At 33.7% G+C, this 16,859-nt stretch overlaps 2 protein-coding genes across 2 annotated transcripts in view; both read right to left on the bottom strand.

Moving 5' to 3' along the window:
• Positions 1-16,859, bottom strand: part of SSRP1 (structure specific recognition protein 1) — a 1,220,984-nt gene that overhangs the window by 1,200,866 nt on the left and 3,259 nt on the right. The window lies entirely within an intron of this gene.
• LOC126017879 (olfactory receptor 5B2-like) lies at positions 4,150-5,097 on the bottom strand. The gene has a single exon (XM_049779943.1). The coding sequence runs from the start codon at positions 5,092-5,094 to the stop codon at positions 4,150-4,152; it is 945 nt and encodes a 314-aa protein (XP_049635900.1). The 5' UTR covers positions 5,095-5,097.

Below are 16,859 nucleotides of genomic sequence, written 5' to 3' on the forward strand. Positions count from 1 at the left end.
GTATTCAAGACAGGCATTCTACTTCCATCAGTCATTACCTTTGTCATGATAGTTGTTAGTGTATTTCTCTAACTGCACCCACCATTCTTTGTGGTAAGTTTCATACTGTGGGCCAGTCCTATGGTCTCTGGGTATTATTACAATAATGACTTTTATTTTTCCTAAAACCCAGAGATGAGTGAGACTATTGTGTGTCTATCTCTCTCCCTCTGACTTATTTCACTCAGCATAATAGTTTCCATGTCCATCTAATGTATAAGAAAATTTCAGAACTTTATCTTTCCTGATGACTGCACAGTATTCCATTGTGTATTTGTACCACAGTTTCTTTACCCATTCATCTATTGAAGGGCATCTTGGTTATTTCGAGTCTGGATATTGTTAATAGTGCTGCAATAAGTATAAGTGTGCAGAAAGCATATTTGTATTGTATTTTTTGGGTTCTTAGGGTATACCCCTAGGAGTGGTATAGCTGGATCATATGGGATCTTAATTTTCAGTTTTTTGAGGAAGTTCCATATTGTTTTCCATGAAGGCTGGACTAGATGGCATTCCCACCAGCAGTGAATGAGAATTCCTTTCTCCCCACATCCCCGCCAGCACTGATTGTTCTTATTCTTCTGATGAGTCCAGTAAGAGTCTTTTCTTTTGATGTTCAAATTTCACCTTCTGATTAATGAAATTCTACTGATTCAGTGAGAGGTAAATCCTCAAATTAATTTAATGTAAGACTTCCCTGTGTGATAAGGGAAATTTCCAACTCCAGCCAACACCTGTCATCTTTTCCCACACCTGGGATGTGAGTTGATGTAAGGAACATTTTAGAAGCTTATAGTACAAAGGCATAAGCTCATTGAAAGATGGGAATTTAATGATGGGACTTCACATTGCTTCTGGTCCCTTACATTTTAGAACACCCAAATATCCACACACACAAATAATCTAGATTTCAACCTTATACATTTCAAGAAAGTGAACTCAAAGTGAAATATAAATCTAAATATAAAATACCTGAAAGAGAACATAGAAAAGGTACTAAGTGATCTTGACTATGATGACTATAAATATAACACTAAAGGCAAGGTTCATCAAAGAAATAATGAATGAACTATAATTAATTCATAATATAAATTCTTCCGTATAAAGTAACATTAATATTTGAAGTAACTCAAAAGACTGAGTTTATGCTTTTTCATGCCAGAGGCCTGGATTTAATTCTTGGCACTGTAGGGTCAACTGAGCACAGCAAGGAGTAAACCCCAAGCACTTCTCTATAGAAGAGTAATACATTAATTAAAATACTTGCCAGTGACATTTTAAAAAAGGAGGGCCCATTGTGAATAAGCATTCTAAAAACTAAACAATAATAAAATAAATAACTTGATTATAAAATGGGTCAAAGGTGTTAACAAATCCAAACAAGTAGAATATACATATAAAAAATAGCATTTTCGTATGTTATCCACATCATGTGTTATCAAAAAATGTTGCAAATTAATGTACAGAGATACCACTCTCCCTATCAAAATAAACAAAATCAAGAATACCAAATACTATCAAGTAGTGGTAGAAAATAAAAAATGATATTTATTCCTTGCTACTCAGAATGTCAAATGATATAGATAATTTAGAAGAAAATGTCGAGATTTTATTAAAAGCTAGCCACAGACATGATCTAACTCTGCAACTGAACTCAATTAATAGGAGCAAATGAAACTTCTCAGATGGGACCACAGACTATGAGGCTGAAAACTCTGGGACTATTTTTGGAATAGGTTTGATTCAAGCCCCTCAATTCTGCCCCATATTCAACTCACCACTGGAAAACTCAGCAGCCTCCACCCATACCCACTATCTTCACAGCAGAAAAATGACCCAGCTCCTCTACTAACCTCCAAAATAATGATAATAGTAATAGTAATAATAATAATAACAATAACAATAATAGTAAAGCTGCCTATACTCCTTAAGGAATCTAGTCCCAACTAATATCTCTGTGTCATTCTCAGAATGGGTGAGGAGAAGATCCCTCTTTCCACATGAATAATAGAAGCCTAGAGCCATGCTCTTCATTCTCTAACAGAAACAGCTCAGCTCTGCAGTTTATAATTATCAAACTACCAAGCCACTAAATTTGTTTCAGATATCCAATTCTTGAACCTTGCTGCACCTCAAAACTTTATAGTAGTGTCAGTCCAGCAGTATAGAAAATCTGGTGGTCAAGTTACATAGTAATCTACAAACCTCAGTGAGCCTAAGTAAGTAAGGTCCAATGAGCTCTACCACAACAAATTTTTAGACACTGACTTTAGTAATACCATGGAGAGATATAAAAATTATTTCAAATCCTACAGGCGGGGGTCGGGTGGGGAGGAGGGAGACTTGGGACATTGGTGATGGGAATGTTGCACTGGTGATGGGTGGTGTTCCTTACATGACTGAAACCCAAACACAATCATGTATGTAATCAAGGTGTTTAAATAAAAAAAATCTGAAAAAAATAAATTTAAATGCCAATGTATAGTTTAGATCATGTAATGTTTAGAAAAAAATCAAATAAAGCAATGGTCAGATAGAAATAAGAGATTACTAAAGTTTCTCTCAATGTACAAATAAACTCATTGAAGTACAAAAATTTTCACAAATTTGCTTATCACTGTACTTATTTTTACTTTTACATTTTCAACAATATTCTTTCTTATTTTACTTTTTATTTTTATTCTTTTTGTTGATTTTCCTCTCACTTATCTGGAAACGAATGTACTATAGTCAGCTATGTCAACTATGTGATGCATATTCTTTAAATAAAGTAAATTTAAAAGAAAAAAATTATTTCAAATTAATCCTGTTGATCTAAATTTTGATAATTCCATTTGTCTTTGTGAAGTAGATTTGTTTGTGCCTTCAAAGAGGTAGACTGTGGTGGTGGAGTTGGACATTGGTTAAGGGAAGGTCAGACCCATGGTGGGATTGGTGTTTGAATTTTAATGCCAAAAATGACGGTTTTGTGAAAAATGTGGTAAATCATGGGTTTTTAATAAAAAAAATTTAAAGCTAATCATGTTTCTACTATATGGTTTAGTATCATTGCCATTGCTAGTTACCAAAATGAGCTGAAAAGGTGTGTACATACAAAACCTGCATATCAAAGCATAGAGCACCTTTATTAATAATTATGTTTTACATGAAAGAAATAAAAATCAGAAGGTTGCATGCATTTTGTATGTTTGTAAGTATATGACATTCTAGAAAGGTAAGAAAGCTGAAGATAGCAAAAGAATCAGATTTAGAGGTGAGAAGACTAGATTTTAAAAAAAATATGACTTTTAGGGTAGTGAAAATTTTCTGTATGGTACATACCACAATGTTGAATATAGTTATTTTTGTTTATTTTTTGGGGGGGCCACATCAGGGCTTAATTCTGCTTTTGTGTTCAGGGTATAATTCTTTACACATTTATCAAATGCATAAGGTGTTCAACAGTAGAAATGAAACAAACTATAGAATGTATATTATTATTTTATCATTTTGAAAATTGCAATGCAAACCTTATTTATAAAATGAATCAAATACAATTATTAATTCATTGAAGATGCAATATTTAACTATATATCAATATAATTGGCCATAGAACTCACTTAGGTATACAAGTACACAACTTTTTCTCCTTTTCAAAATCTTCAACAGTTAGTTAACAAAAGAATTAGTACATATAGATATACATTTAGCTCGATATGTTGACTTTGAATAGCCCTTTTTTTTAACTAGCCATATTCCATTTATTTTGAGAAATTTCCCAATCAAACTTGGCTCCTTTAGTACATTATCTTATTTGTGTCTATTTATTATGCAGGTTTTCATGCTCTTGTAGTAAAGAAAATATAAAAGGAATAGGCAAATAGCTCAAGTGTTGGTAAATTTGCCAAACAGGTTCTAAAATTTCTAATGCCTTCCCCTTAGCTGTTCTCACTTATTTAATTTGTGAATATACTTTCTATTTAGAGGGCAATGTATTTTTGATGAGAGAGGAAGAGATTAGAATATAAAGTATCATATATTGCAGGAATTTAAATACACTTTTGGGCTTATAAAATGATGGTATGGGAAAGACTGGGGGAAATAAAACCAGGTTTTGTACATACTACAATATTATAATCCAATTCCAGTAGAAAATTTTGCCTTCTCAACCATCTTCTTGAATGCTCCTTTTACCTCTTTGTTTCTCAGGCTGTAGACCACAGGATTTAGCATGGGGATAACCATAGTATAAAACACAGAGGCAACTTTGTCTGTGTCCATAGAATGACTAGAACTGGGCTGTAAGTACATAAAGATGACCGTGCCATAGAAAATAGAGACAGCTGTGAGGTGGGAGGCACAGGTAGACAAAGCCTTCTGATGTCCCTGAGTGGAATGCATCTTCAAGATAGTGATAAAGATGAAAAAGTAGGAAACAAATATAACTAGAAGAGCAAAAAAGACATTAAAACTGGACATAAAAACAAGAACTACTTCACTTACCTGTTGCTCAGAGCAAGAAAGAGCCAAGACAGCTGGGACATCACAGAAAAAGTGATGAATTACATTGTATTTACAGTAAGAGAGACTAAATATATCCCCAACGTGGAAACACGAATTTAGGAAACCACATATGTAGGAGCCTATGGTCAGGCATACACACACATTTGTTGTCATGGTGGTAGTATAGTGTAGGGGCTTGCACACTGCTACATAGCGGTCATAGGCCATGGAGGCCAAGAGGTAATTTTCCACAGTGGCGAAGGCTACAAAGAAGAACATCTGAGCAGCACATGCATCGAAGGAAATGACTTTGTCTCCAACAAGCAATCCAGCCATAACCTTGGGAGTGACAGCTGAGGAATAACCAAAGTCTACCAGAGAGAGGCTACTAAGGAAGAAGTACATAGGTGTATGAAGACGAGAATCCAAGAAAATCAACATAATCATCCCCAGGTTGCCAACTGCAGTAAAGAGGTAAATGAAAGTAAATGTTATGAAGAGGAAGATCTGAAGTTCTGGGGCATCAGTGAGTCCTAGCAGGATAAACTGGGTCACTTCTGTCATGTTGTCCATTGATGTTATCTGGGAATCATGAGATATCCAACAGCCACGCAAAGGAAAGCGGAAAAATGAGAAAAGAGAAATCACAGTGAATTCAAAGTGAATAAAAACACTTCACATTTTTTCCATGAATAATTTGTACTCCAAGATTATACTGATGAAGTTGTGTTACCTAAATGTGTGTACTGTGTGCAGATTTATTATAATTGTAGCATGAAATGTATTTAGGATTGGGAAAGTATATGCTTTTGTGACTTTCTTCAATGAGATTTCTACATAAAGAGAGTTTAAGGGACCAGAGCAATAGCATAGTAGTAGGGTGTTTGCTTTGCACGCAGCTGACCTGGGGTGGAGCTGGGTTTGATCCCTGGCGTTCCATATGGTCTCCCAAGCCAGGAGCGATTTCTGAGCTTATAGCCAGGAGTAACCCCTGAGCATCATGGGTGTAACCCCAAAACAAAAAAATTAAAGCGCAAGAGAGTTTAAAATCTGTGTGTGATTTTAGCCATATTATTAGCTGCATATTTAAATTTTACCAGTAATTTTAATGATGATATTATGGGGTAAAATTTAATGCAGTTTAATTTTGATAATTTAACTATCTTCCTTTGTTGTTTAAAGAATTATCATTTCACAGCATTTTTTTCACCTTGGAGACCACCTGATAGCAAGCAAGATGAAATTACCAGCTATTTGGTAGAGCAGCATTTAATTAATTTTCATTAGCTTTATTAAGGAAGAAGCTGAATTTTTAAGCAACATTAAATATTCTATGAATAGGAGATTTTATTGTCAAGTCTCAATTTATTATGCTAGTTAGAGAAAATGTTTGAAATATCTTTTTCTGTGAGCCAGCAATTCTTTGTATGTCTATTTTCCTGTTGTTTCTGCATGAATTATACCTTGCACTCATAACATAAACTGAATAAAGCAGCTTACCATGTTCCTTGAAGAGAAGGGACAATCAATCCTGAGCAGTGAGTGGAAAACAAAAGTTAAGGCATTAAATAGTGCCAAAATAATTGTAAAGAAATTACATTTCAGGCAATAGTCAAAATGCCCCCAATTCTCTCAGACAGGAAAATATGAAGGAAACTAGGGCTATGGTAATTTGACTCAAGGCCCAAAATTCACCATTAACTCTTACTGTGTCCTTGGAAGAGTGGCTCCCCTCTTTCTTATTTTCAAATATACATAAAAATTATTTGTCTTACATCAGTTACAGTTTTGTTTTCTAATTAGCCATGAAAGTATTTTGTAAAACAAAAATATTAAGTTACTTAATTTTAATTTTATCTTTAGGTCATTTCCTTGGTCATGGTAACAGTATCAGAGCAATTGCTCAGGTAGGGAGAATAACTGTACTATAACATTCAGAGGAGTATAATATAATATAATTCAATTTGTTCCTGCTAAAATAATGTTGCATACAGGGTGGTGGGTATTTCATAAGCTAGTGCTAGAGAACCAAGTGTAAATTATAGGGATATAATTCTCTCAGGAGATACCATCCCCCCCATGAGATTATCTGCTGAAATTTATCCCCCTTCTTAATAATGTTATGTAATTGCCTATTGGGACCACTGTTGTATATTACTGAGTTTGCATGCATATTTGATATTATTATTATTTTCAAAATGTCTAAATGTCTGATTTACTAAGAGTATAAAATCCACACTTTTATGTGGACAGTTGTTTATGCAGCTACTACCACAACAAAAAATCTAAAATATCTCATAAACAAAACCCAGACATTCTTTATGGCCAACTCCTCACACTACTAGCTCTGAAAAATGTTTAATTCTTGAATATATATAATGTTTCCCCACAAATGTCTTTAACTGGAACTGTTGAATTTGTAGTCATTGAATGTATAGTGCATTTAAGATCCAGTGACACTCGTGACTTTACTTATAGTAAACTTTGGAAATGGTTTTGAGAGGGTAAGTAATAGGTTGTCTTCAAAAGTTTTGTAGAACTCACTAGTAAACCCATCAGAACCTGGATATTTGGGAAGCGGTATATTTGAATTTTCTATTTAAGTTTCCTTGACTGTTTTATTCATTATTCAGGTTTTCTAGTTCATCCTATTCAACCTTGGGAGGTTGTAGACTCTAAGAATTCTTCTATTTATCTGCATTTCTTTTTTTTTTTTTTTGGTTTTTGGGCCACACCCGGCGGTGCTCAGGGGTGACTCCTGGCTGTCTGCTCAGAAATAGCTCCTGGCAGGCACGGGGGATCATATGGGACACCGGGATTCGAACCAACCACCTTTGGTCCTGGATTGGCTGCTTGCAAGGCAAACGCCACAGTGCTATCTCTCCGTTATCTGCATTTCTATAGTAGCAAAAAGTTCCAAACATTTGTATCCACATTTGTATATTGACATAGGTATGCATTTCTTCCCAATTTGCAATTTACCTAAAGGTAGAGAGAATAAACTTAGTAGAATGGCAGGGAAGAAAAATTGAATTAAAAACATAAAACAAAACCATGCTATCTATAAGAAACTCACTTTTGTCTAAGGAAACATTCTTTTTTTCAAGTCCCACCCCTAAAGACACGCTTAGTGAAAAGATATAAAAGGTATTATATGCAAAATCATATCAAAAGAGAAAAATATATGGTCATAATTTTAGCAGAAAAAATATACTGTATCTCAAGAAATGTCAGAATAGTTAAAGAACACTATAAATGAGGCCGGGAAGGTGGCGCTACAGGTAAGGTGTCTGCCTTGCAAGCGCTAGCATAGGACGGACAGCGGTTCAATCCCCCGGCATCCCATATGGTCCCCCCAAGCCAGGGACGATTTCTGAATGCATAGCCAGGAGTAACCGCTGAGTGTTAAATGGGTGTGGCCCAAAACCAAAAAAAAAAAAAAAAAAAGAACACTATAAATGATAATAAAATCAAATCACCAGGGAAGTATAACAAATATATATGCATTCAGCATCTCAATATATGAAATATATAATATATAATGTCGAATATATAAATATATATAAAATATATATAATGTAGAATTGAAAGAAAACATCAAGTAACTGAGATTTTAATATCCACTTTTCATAATAGAAAACTAGAGTAATATAATAAGAAAAAAGAATTATATTTGAATAAACAAATATTTACCATCAGATCAGCAATACAACTCTGAATGATCTGAGTGAAATAAATTTGAGATGTAAGATTGCACAGAATGTTAGTTACTTAACATACTAATAGTTCAAACAGTAAAGCTCACATTTCCTTTGTGAAAGATTCTGAATTTGATTCCACATTAAATTTTTTACTACTTTAGGTATGTTCATAGTGGCCCACACAGTCTTGCTGTTTATCAATTTCTGGAATAATATTTAGAAAAAAATGTGTTTGAAAACATAAAATAAGTTTGTTCGTGATATGCAGGTACTATAACCAATTCAAATGTTTCACTACTGGGGAGAGGAAAAGAAAGAAAAGAAAGAAAGAGAAAGAAAAAGAAAGAAAGAAAGAAAGAAAGAAAGAAAGAAAGAAAGAAAGAAAGAAAGAAAGAAAGAAAGAAAGAAAGAAAGAAAGAAAGAAAGAAAGAAAGAAAGAAAGAAAGAAAGGAAGGAAGGAAGGAAGGAAGGAAGGAAGGAAGGAAGGAAGGAAGGAAGGAAGGAAGGAAGGAAGGAAGGAAGGAAGGAAGGAAGGAAGGAAGGAAGGAACGAAGGAAGGAAGGAAGGAAGGAAGAAGGAGGAAGGAAGGAAGGAGGAAGGAGGAGGAAGGAAGGAAGGAAGGAAGGAAGGAAGGAAGGAAGGAAGGAAGGAAGGAAGGAAGGAAGGAAGGAAGGAAGGGAGGAAGAAAGGAAGGGAAAGAAAGAGATGGGAGAAAGGATCCTTCTTTGTGATAGATTCATTTCCTATCCTCTATCTCTGACAGTCACCTAATTTTTTTTGTCCAGTTTACTTTGCTTTCCCCTTAACATTATGTTAATAGAATCCCAAAGTATGGTTGGTCCATGTTAAACTTTTATTTTTTTCACATTCTTTTTTTTGTGTGTGTGTGGTATTGGAATTATGTGCATGAGAAATCATCATTAACAGTATTGTAAAACCATAGAATTTCAATCAATGATTAACTTATTAACAGTTATTAACTTATTAACCCTTTGTAAACCATAGCATCTAAATCAATAAAAATTAATGCTATTAATATTTTTATGACTATTGCATCAAATCTGTGTAAGGTTTTGGGTAGGAAGGTGATTTTAATATTTCTAATTTATAAACATGAAATATTTTTCCATTACCTAGTGTTCTTATCTATTTTTATACTAAGTTTTCAACATATAATTCTTTTGTGCCTTTACTAAATTGATTCCTAGGAATTTGACATTTTAGAGCACTATTTCATTGGTGTTACTGTTGTTGTTGTTGCTGAGTCAAGCCCAGTCTTGCTGAGATTTTACTCATAGTGGACTCAGGGTAACCATATGGGGTGTCAGAAATCTAATTCTGGTCAGCCACATTCAAGATAAGCACCGTACCTACTGTAACTATCACACTGGCCATTAGAATACTATTTTAAATGTAGTTGTCTTTATTCCTTTCACTTCTAGTTCACTTGCATGTAGAAATGCAACATATTTATGATACATATTTTTGTTATGTGCTACTTTGCTGAATTATTTTATAGAAGAGTTTTTTTTTCGGTTTTTTGCTTGTTTTGACAGTCAGGTCTTCTATGTCTGTCATACCATCAATTTCTTCTAGATTTTCTATCTTTGTGAAATAAAGTTGTTCATAGTAAGCACTTGTGTTTTAATCTGTTTCTGGCATTTCTATTTTTATTTCATCTCTTCATCTTTGATCCAGTTTATTTGGGTTTTTCTACTTTTCTGTCTAGTTCATTCTTTAAGAAAAATGACCTAAATTTAATTTATTCTTTTAATTATTTTCTTTATATCTGTATCATGGATTTTCTCTAATTTTTATTCTTTCCTTCCTCTTACTTTTTATTGTTATAATTCTTTACATATTTTTCCACGCTTTAAATTTAGACTGTTTACTTGAGCTTTATCTTGTTTCCTGATATAAGCCTGCATTGTTCTGAACTATTATCATAGACATTTTATTGTGCTCTATGACTTCTGAGAATTTGTGTTTTCAGTCTCATTTGTTGGAAGAATCTTTTCTCATTTCCTTTTTTGACCCATTGGTTGTTTATAAATATGTTGTTCAGTCTCCAGATGTTGGAGTTTTTTTCTGACTTTCCTTTTAAAGTTAATTCCTACCTTTATGGCATCTGTGCTAAAAAAATATTGGTATTTTTTCTGTTTTGTGGCCTTAGGGATTCTGGAATGTTAACCAGCAGGTGGTCCATCCTGTGGAATGTTGCATGTGAAATGGAAAATAATGCATATTTATCTTTTGCTAGGTCAAGGGGTCCTGTGTATGCCTACTAATCCACGTTCCTCCAATTCCTTATTTAAGTTTCTCATTTCCTTATTGATATTCTGAGTCTTCTGTCTAATAATAAAAATGAGGTTTTAGAGTCTTTCATCACTATTGGGTTACTGTTGATTTATAACTTCATATCTATTTGTCATTACTCTATCAACTTAGTTATCCATTTGTTCTATGCTTATATGTTGAGGATAATTTCTTTTACTCTATTGATACTTTACCAAGTGTGTCAAGTTTGTCAATATCTCTTTTTGTTTGGTTTTTTTTTTTTGGAGGTGGGTCACACCTAGTGCTGACCAAGGCTTACTCCTTGCTCCATGCCCAGGAGACTAAATGAATATTAAGGATTAAACTCAGGTCTACTGCTTGTAATGCCAACGCATACCATTGTACTATTGATCCACCTCCCATACTTATCTCTTAATATTTTCTTTAGCTTGAATGCTATTTATTATGATAGAATATAGCTATTTATGATGCTTTTAATCTACCACTAGCTTATACAATTATGTCCCATTATTTCACTCTGAGCCTGTGTTTATCATGTAACTTCAAGTGTATTTCCTAGAAGAGGTTGGATTTTTATCCAGCTACTCTGTGTTTTTTGATAAGAAAGTTTAGCCCACTGACATTTAGGGTGACTATTGATGTAAAGAAGCTTATGCTATTGTTCCAGTGAATATTGAGTTATTTTAACTATTTAACATTTGTTTTACACAGAACAATATTGAATATTACTTGCAAGGCTTGTTTGATCAAAAAAAAAAACAAGCCTTGTGTGTTGTTTGAGAATGATTTTATTTCTTTCCTGAAATCTGAGTGACAGCTTAGATTCCAAATGACCCTGACTCCTAACTAGTTTGTCCCTGCCATCTCTTTCACTCTACAGGTCAAGCAACATTTCATTCTCAAGTCTTAGCAATAAAATCACAGTCAGGTTGATTAAGAATCACCAGTTAGGTTCCCAGGCCTCCTGATCACAGCATGGAAGATCACCCCACAGAAACATACTAGTGTTTCAAAAGACTTACCCAAACTTCTAAAGTCATTTGCTAAAGCAAAAGAATTTCTTCATTTTCCCTTATTCCTAGTGCTTTGGAGTGGAACTCCCAGTTCTAGGTTGTCTGAGCAGTGATTCAACACTCTATTCCAGTCTTGTGCCTAGAACTACTGATTTCTGGCAGCTACTTCTGCTTTGTGAGGTTTTCTAGGCAGGGCTAATGGGGATGAAACTAAAGAGCTGGGGTGGGTTGAAAACAGTGAACTTTGTAAGGACCACATTGCGCACAGTGGGGTTTGGGGCATAGAGAGCAAGGATAGATGAATAGAAGGAAGAAAATGGGCCCAATGCAGAACTTAGTAGGAATTGGGAGGATAGGCAATGTACAAAATAAAGGCCCTACTGACTCCTTTTAATGCAAGAATAAAGGGGATTATATTATTTATTCTCTTAATTCTTATTCATTTCAGAAATATAGAAATGTGATCAATTTTCAGGTTTCTGTGGCACAACTGGTCAGTGCATTGTGCTGTTAACTGAGAAATGTAATCAATTTTTGCATGTTGATTCTGAAGCCTGACACACATATATATCTTTGTTTAAATAAACAATATCTTTATTATTATAAACAATAAATAAACAATATCTTTGTTTAAGCACCATGATTACAAGCATGGTTGTAATTGGGTTTCAGTCATAGACAGAACACCCCCCTTCACCAGTGCAACATTCCCACCACCAATGCCCCCCTCCTTCCCACCTCTTGCCTATATTTGACACAGGCATTCTATTTCTCTCACTAAATAAGATTCTTGGTTATGATGTATTAATCTCTTAATGTATTATTTAATTCAGTTTATTAAGATTTTTTTGAAGATATTTTCATCCATATTCACCTGGGATATTTTCATTTTTGTGTGTGATGTTTCTATTTGCCTTTTGTGTCTAGTAATATTGTCCACATAGAAACATTTTGAGATGATTCCCATTTATCCAATCTTGGGAAGATCCTGAGAAAGATGAGTAACTACTTCATCTTTGAAGATGTAGCAGAAGTAGTTCCCAAGATCTGATTGAAGTAAAATGTTTCAATGTCCTTGCATTAGTCTTTTCTTTTCCTAGCATTTTATTCCAATTGGTTTAATAAGGTTTTATATTCTCTTCTGATTTAGTAGTGGAATTAATTGTATGAGTTTGAAAACTCATTCATTTTTTCCCAATTATTTAATTCATTGGTCTAAAGGTGTTTATATAGTTTTGTTATGATGTTATCTATTTATATGGTTTCTCTTTAAATTCTCCATTTTTATTTCTGATACGATTTACTAGAGGATTCTATTTTTTCATATTAAAAATAGATAACAATTTGTTGATACTCTTCATTTTTTTTTCCAAATAGCCAGTTGTTAAGTTTCACTGACCTTTTATATTGTCTTCTTATTTCTACTTGTATAATTTCACCTAATGTTTTCTTCTTTCCTTTTATTAATTTTTTGGTTTTATTTGTTTTTCTCTTTTGTTCTTAAGATGTAAGATTAAGTTGTTTATTTGGCCCTTCTCTTGTTTCCTACCATTATATATATGCTACTCTCCTGTATTTCTATGAATTTCCTATAGAACTGTTTTTACTATATCCATGTTATGTCTCATAATAGCTCATGCCTTCATTCTTGTTTATTTCCAGGAAATCTTTCAGTTCTTCTTTGATGTCCTCATTGACTTAACAGTTTTTCAGTGGCATCCTGTTTGATCTCCAGATGTTTGAGTTTTTCTCAGCTTTATTTCTATAGTTAATTTCTGCTCTTAGAATGCTGTGATTTGAAGGAAAGTTGATGTAATTCAATCTAAGATTGGAGTATTATTAAGTCTCTTAGGACTATTGTGCTGTTGATATATTCCTTCAGGCATGTTAGTAATCGTTTCATATATTTTGATACACATCACTTGATTTATATTTATAATGAATGTTACCTTGCAGTCTTGATGCATTTATCCTTTAGTAATTGTGTTATGGCCCTGTCTTTCTTTTTTGCAGTCTATTTTTTATGATGCAAATATGGCCTGTCCCATGTTTATATGCTAATAAGCTACATTTATTTGCTTACATGGTTACAATCTTTTGTTTGAAGACAGTGTTTATCATTACCATTAAGCTTCAATTTTCTATTGTGAGCAGCAAGAAGTTGGGTTTTTGCTTCCTTCTCTATCCATAAACTGTAATACACTTATTAATGATCATATCTTTAACACTTATTCATTTATTTAAATAATATCTTAATTTAAACACCATGATTACAAACATGATTGTAGTTGGGTTTCAGTCATAAGTAGAACATCCCCCATCACCAGTGCCACATTCTCATCACCATTTCTCCCCATCTCTCTCCTCCCTCAACCCCTACCTGGATTTGAGACAGGCTTTCTACTTTCTTCACTCATTGACATTGTTATGATAGTTCTCAGTGTAGTGATTTCTCTAGCTGCATTCAACACTCTTTGTGGTGAGCTTCAGATCACGAGCTGGTCCTTCTGGTCTTCATCTCTGGGAATAATTTCAATAATGTCTTTTATTTGTCTTAAAACCCATAGATGAGTGGGACTATTCTGTGCACCTCTCTTTCCCTCTGACATATTTCACTCAACATAATAGATTCCATGTACATTCATGTATAGGACAATTTCATAACTTCATTTCTTCTGATGGCTGCACAATATTCCATGGTGTATATGTACCAAATATAGTAATTTAAATAAAATATATACTTATACATGAATTTGTGAAGTTTTCTTTACTTATTTATCCATGTGCTTACACTCTATGTACTTTGATGTGTGCCTGTTATGTTAATATTGTGTTCATTCATCTCTTCTAGTTTATTTCTTCTAAGTATTTTTGCCTAACCAGAAAATCACATTTAGAGTTCTAAACTTTTATTCCATATTCATTTTTGTACATTTTCTGTTTATTGTAAGAGACCCCCATTAGTACTTTCCTCTCATGCCAAATTTATTGTTTTAAATATGGAAAGCGATATGGAAATTCCTCCAAAAACTGGAAATTGAACTCCCATATGATCCATCTATACCATTCCTAGGGATATACCCTAGGAACACAAAAATACAATGCAAAAATCCCTTCCTCACACCAACATTCATTGCAGCGCTATTTACAATAGCCAGACTCTGGAAACAACCAAGGTGCTTTTCAACAGATGAATGGCTAAAGAAACTTTAGTACATATAAACAATGGAATATTATGCAGTCACCAGGAGAGATGAAGTCATGAAATTGTCCTATACATAGATGCATGGAATCTATCATGCTGTGTGAAATAAATCAGAGGGAGAGAGATAGATGCAGAATAGTCTCACTCATCTATGGGTTTTAAGAAAAATAAAAGATATTTTTGCAATAATCCTCAGAGACAAAGAGAGGAGGGCTGGAAGGTCCAACCCATTACATGAAGCTTACCAAAGCAAATGGTGAGTGCAGTTAGAGAAATAACTACATTGAGAACTATCACAACAATGTAAATGAATGAGGGAAGGAGAAAGCCTGTTTAGAGTACAGGTGGGGGTGGGATGGGGAGGTGGGAGATTTGGGACATTGGTGATGGAAATGTTGCACTGATGAAGGGGGTGTTCTTTACATGACTGAAACCCAACTACAATCATATTTGTAATCAAGGTGTTTAAATAAAGATATTAATTAAAAAAAGGTTTTACAACTTCCAAGTGAGATTTTTTAATAAGGCTTTTCATAAAAACACTTTAGTTTTTCTTGCAGTTGGTGTTTTTTTTCATAGCCTGCTATTAAAAACATGTTTTTTTTTAATACTTACATCCTGAAAAGTTTTGTATTACTCTTTCAAGTGTGAATGACAACCTAGCTGGATGAAGTATACTTAGCTAAAGAATTTCTTCATTCAACATGTTGACTCTTTTAGATCTTTTAGTCTATATGGTTTCCTTTGCTAGGTCTCCTGTTCCTATGTCTGAGAGTTTTTGCTTTTTCCTTGATGAATTCTATCTCTAACCTCTCCCTTTTTAACTAGAGCGTCTTCAGGTTCGTTGAGTATATTTTGTTTGATCTCTTTCAAGCCTCTTTCTTCTTCTTCTGGCACCACTATGATGCAAAAATTATTTCACTTGATGCTGCTTCATAAATTTCTCTATTTTAAACTTATTTATTTATTTTTGTGACTTAGTGTATCATGTTATTGAACTCTCTGAATTGATTCTCAACTTCTGACAGTCTTCCATTGAGCTCTGATATTTATTTTTCAGTTCAACTACTGATTCTGTTAGGCATTTCTCATACTTTTTCTGTCACCATTGAAGCTCTGTTTCATTGATTTCCTTAACTCATTGATTGTGCTTTGCCTTCTTTATTAAGTAGCTTAGAAGGTTCTGACATATTTAGGGTTCTTGCTTGATTTAATATTTATCAAGAAGAGAAATTCTTCTACCTTAACTGTAATTCTGAATCTCTGTTGTTTTAATTGACAAGTGAAATTTTATGGTCATAAGTATTCTACAGGCATAGCAGAACTAGCCTAGGAATCAAGTTTCCCAGTTGCTGGTAAGTACCAGCAATTCTTAGAACAGTGAGTATGGTGGTTTCAATAACCAGTAGGCCTGGGTATTGATCAAATATTACTTATCAGTCACAAATGGAACTATAGCACTATCCTGATCTGCATAACTACCAGGATATCTGCATTTTCTAGCACCTGGAAGTAGCTGTAATATCTTCCCACAAAATTAAAAGGTGCTAATAAAACACATATTTTCATTTACAATTACACTTTTATTTTTCTAAATAAGACTCTTAGAATACATATTAAATTAAGGAAGTAAAAAATGAATCAAAATTCATTTTATTAGGCTAGAATGTATTTTTAATCATGTAATTAAAAGACATGTACCCTTTATTGACCTTTGATGAATTTATCTCTACCCTGTATGTTTGTACACATATGCTCACATAGAACATATATGTGCTTTCTACTTGTGGGCTGCCTTGTCCAGTGATTTTCATATATATTTGCACTGGCAAAATGCATGTGGAAACAAGGAAGTAGATAAAATGTCACTAGTAAGAGAGATTTTATTTGAAGTACATTTGACATTATTTTAGTTTTAGATATACAAAAAAATTTGCTTTAATTTGTTTATTTGTTTTTGGACCATGTATGGTGGTACTCAGAAGTTATTTCTGGCTCTACACTCAGGAATTACTCCTTGCAGTGATCGGGGGACTATATAAGATGCTGGGAATCTAACCCAGGTTGGCTGATACAAGACAAGTACCCTACCTACTGTACAGTCTCTGGCTTCAAAAATTT

This window comes from Suncus etruscus, chromosome 9 (genome assembly GCF_024139225.1).
Source record: "Suncus etruscus isolate mSunEtr1 chromosome 9, mSunEtr1.pri.cur, whole genome shotgun sequence".
NCBI classification, from domain to species: Eukaryota; Metazoa; Chordata; class Mammalia; order Eulipotyphla; family Soricidae; genus Suncus; species Suncus etruscus.

What these genes read in the sequence shown, in the direction of transcription:
- LOC126017879 (XM_049779943.1), bottom strand. Translation starts at nt 5,094, where the DNA reads ATGGACAACATGACAGAAGTGACCCAGTTTATCCTGCTAGGACTCACT.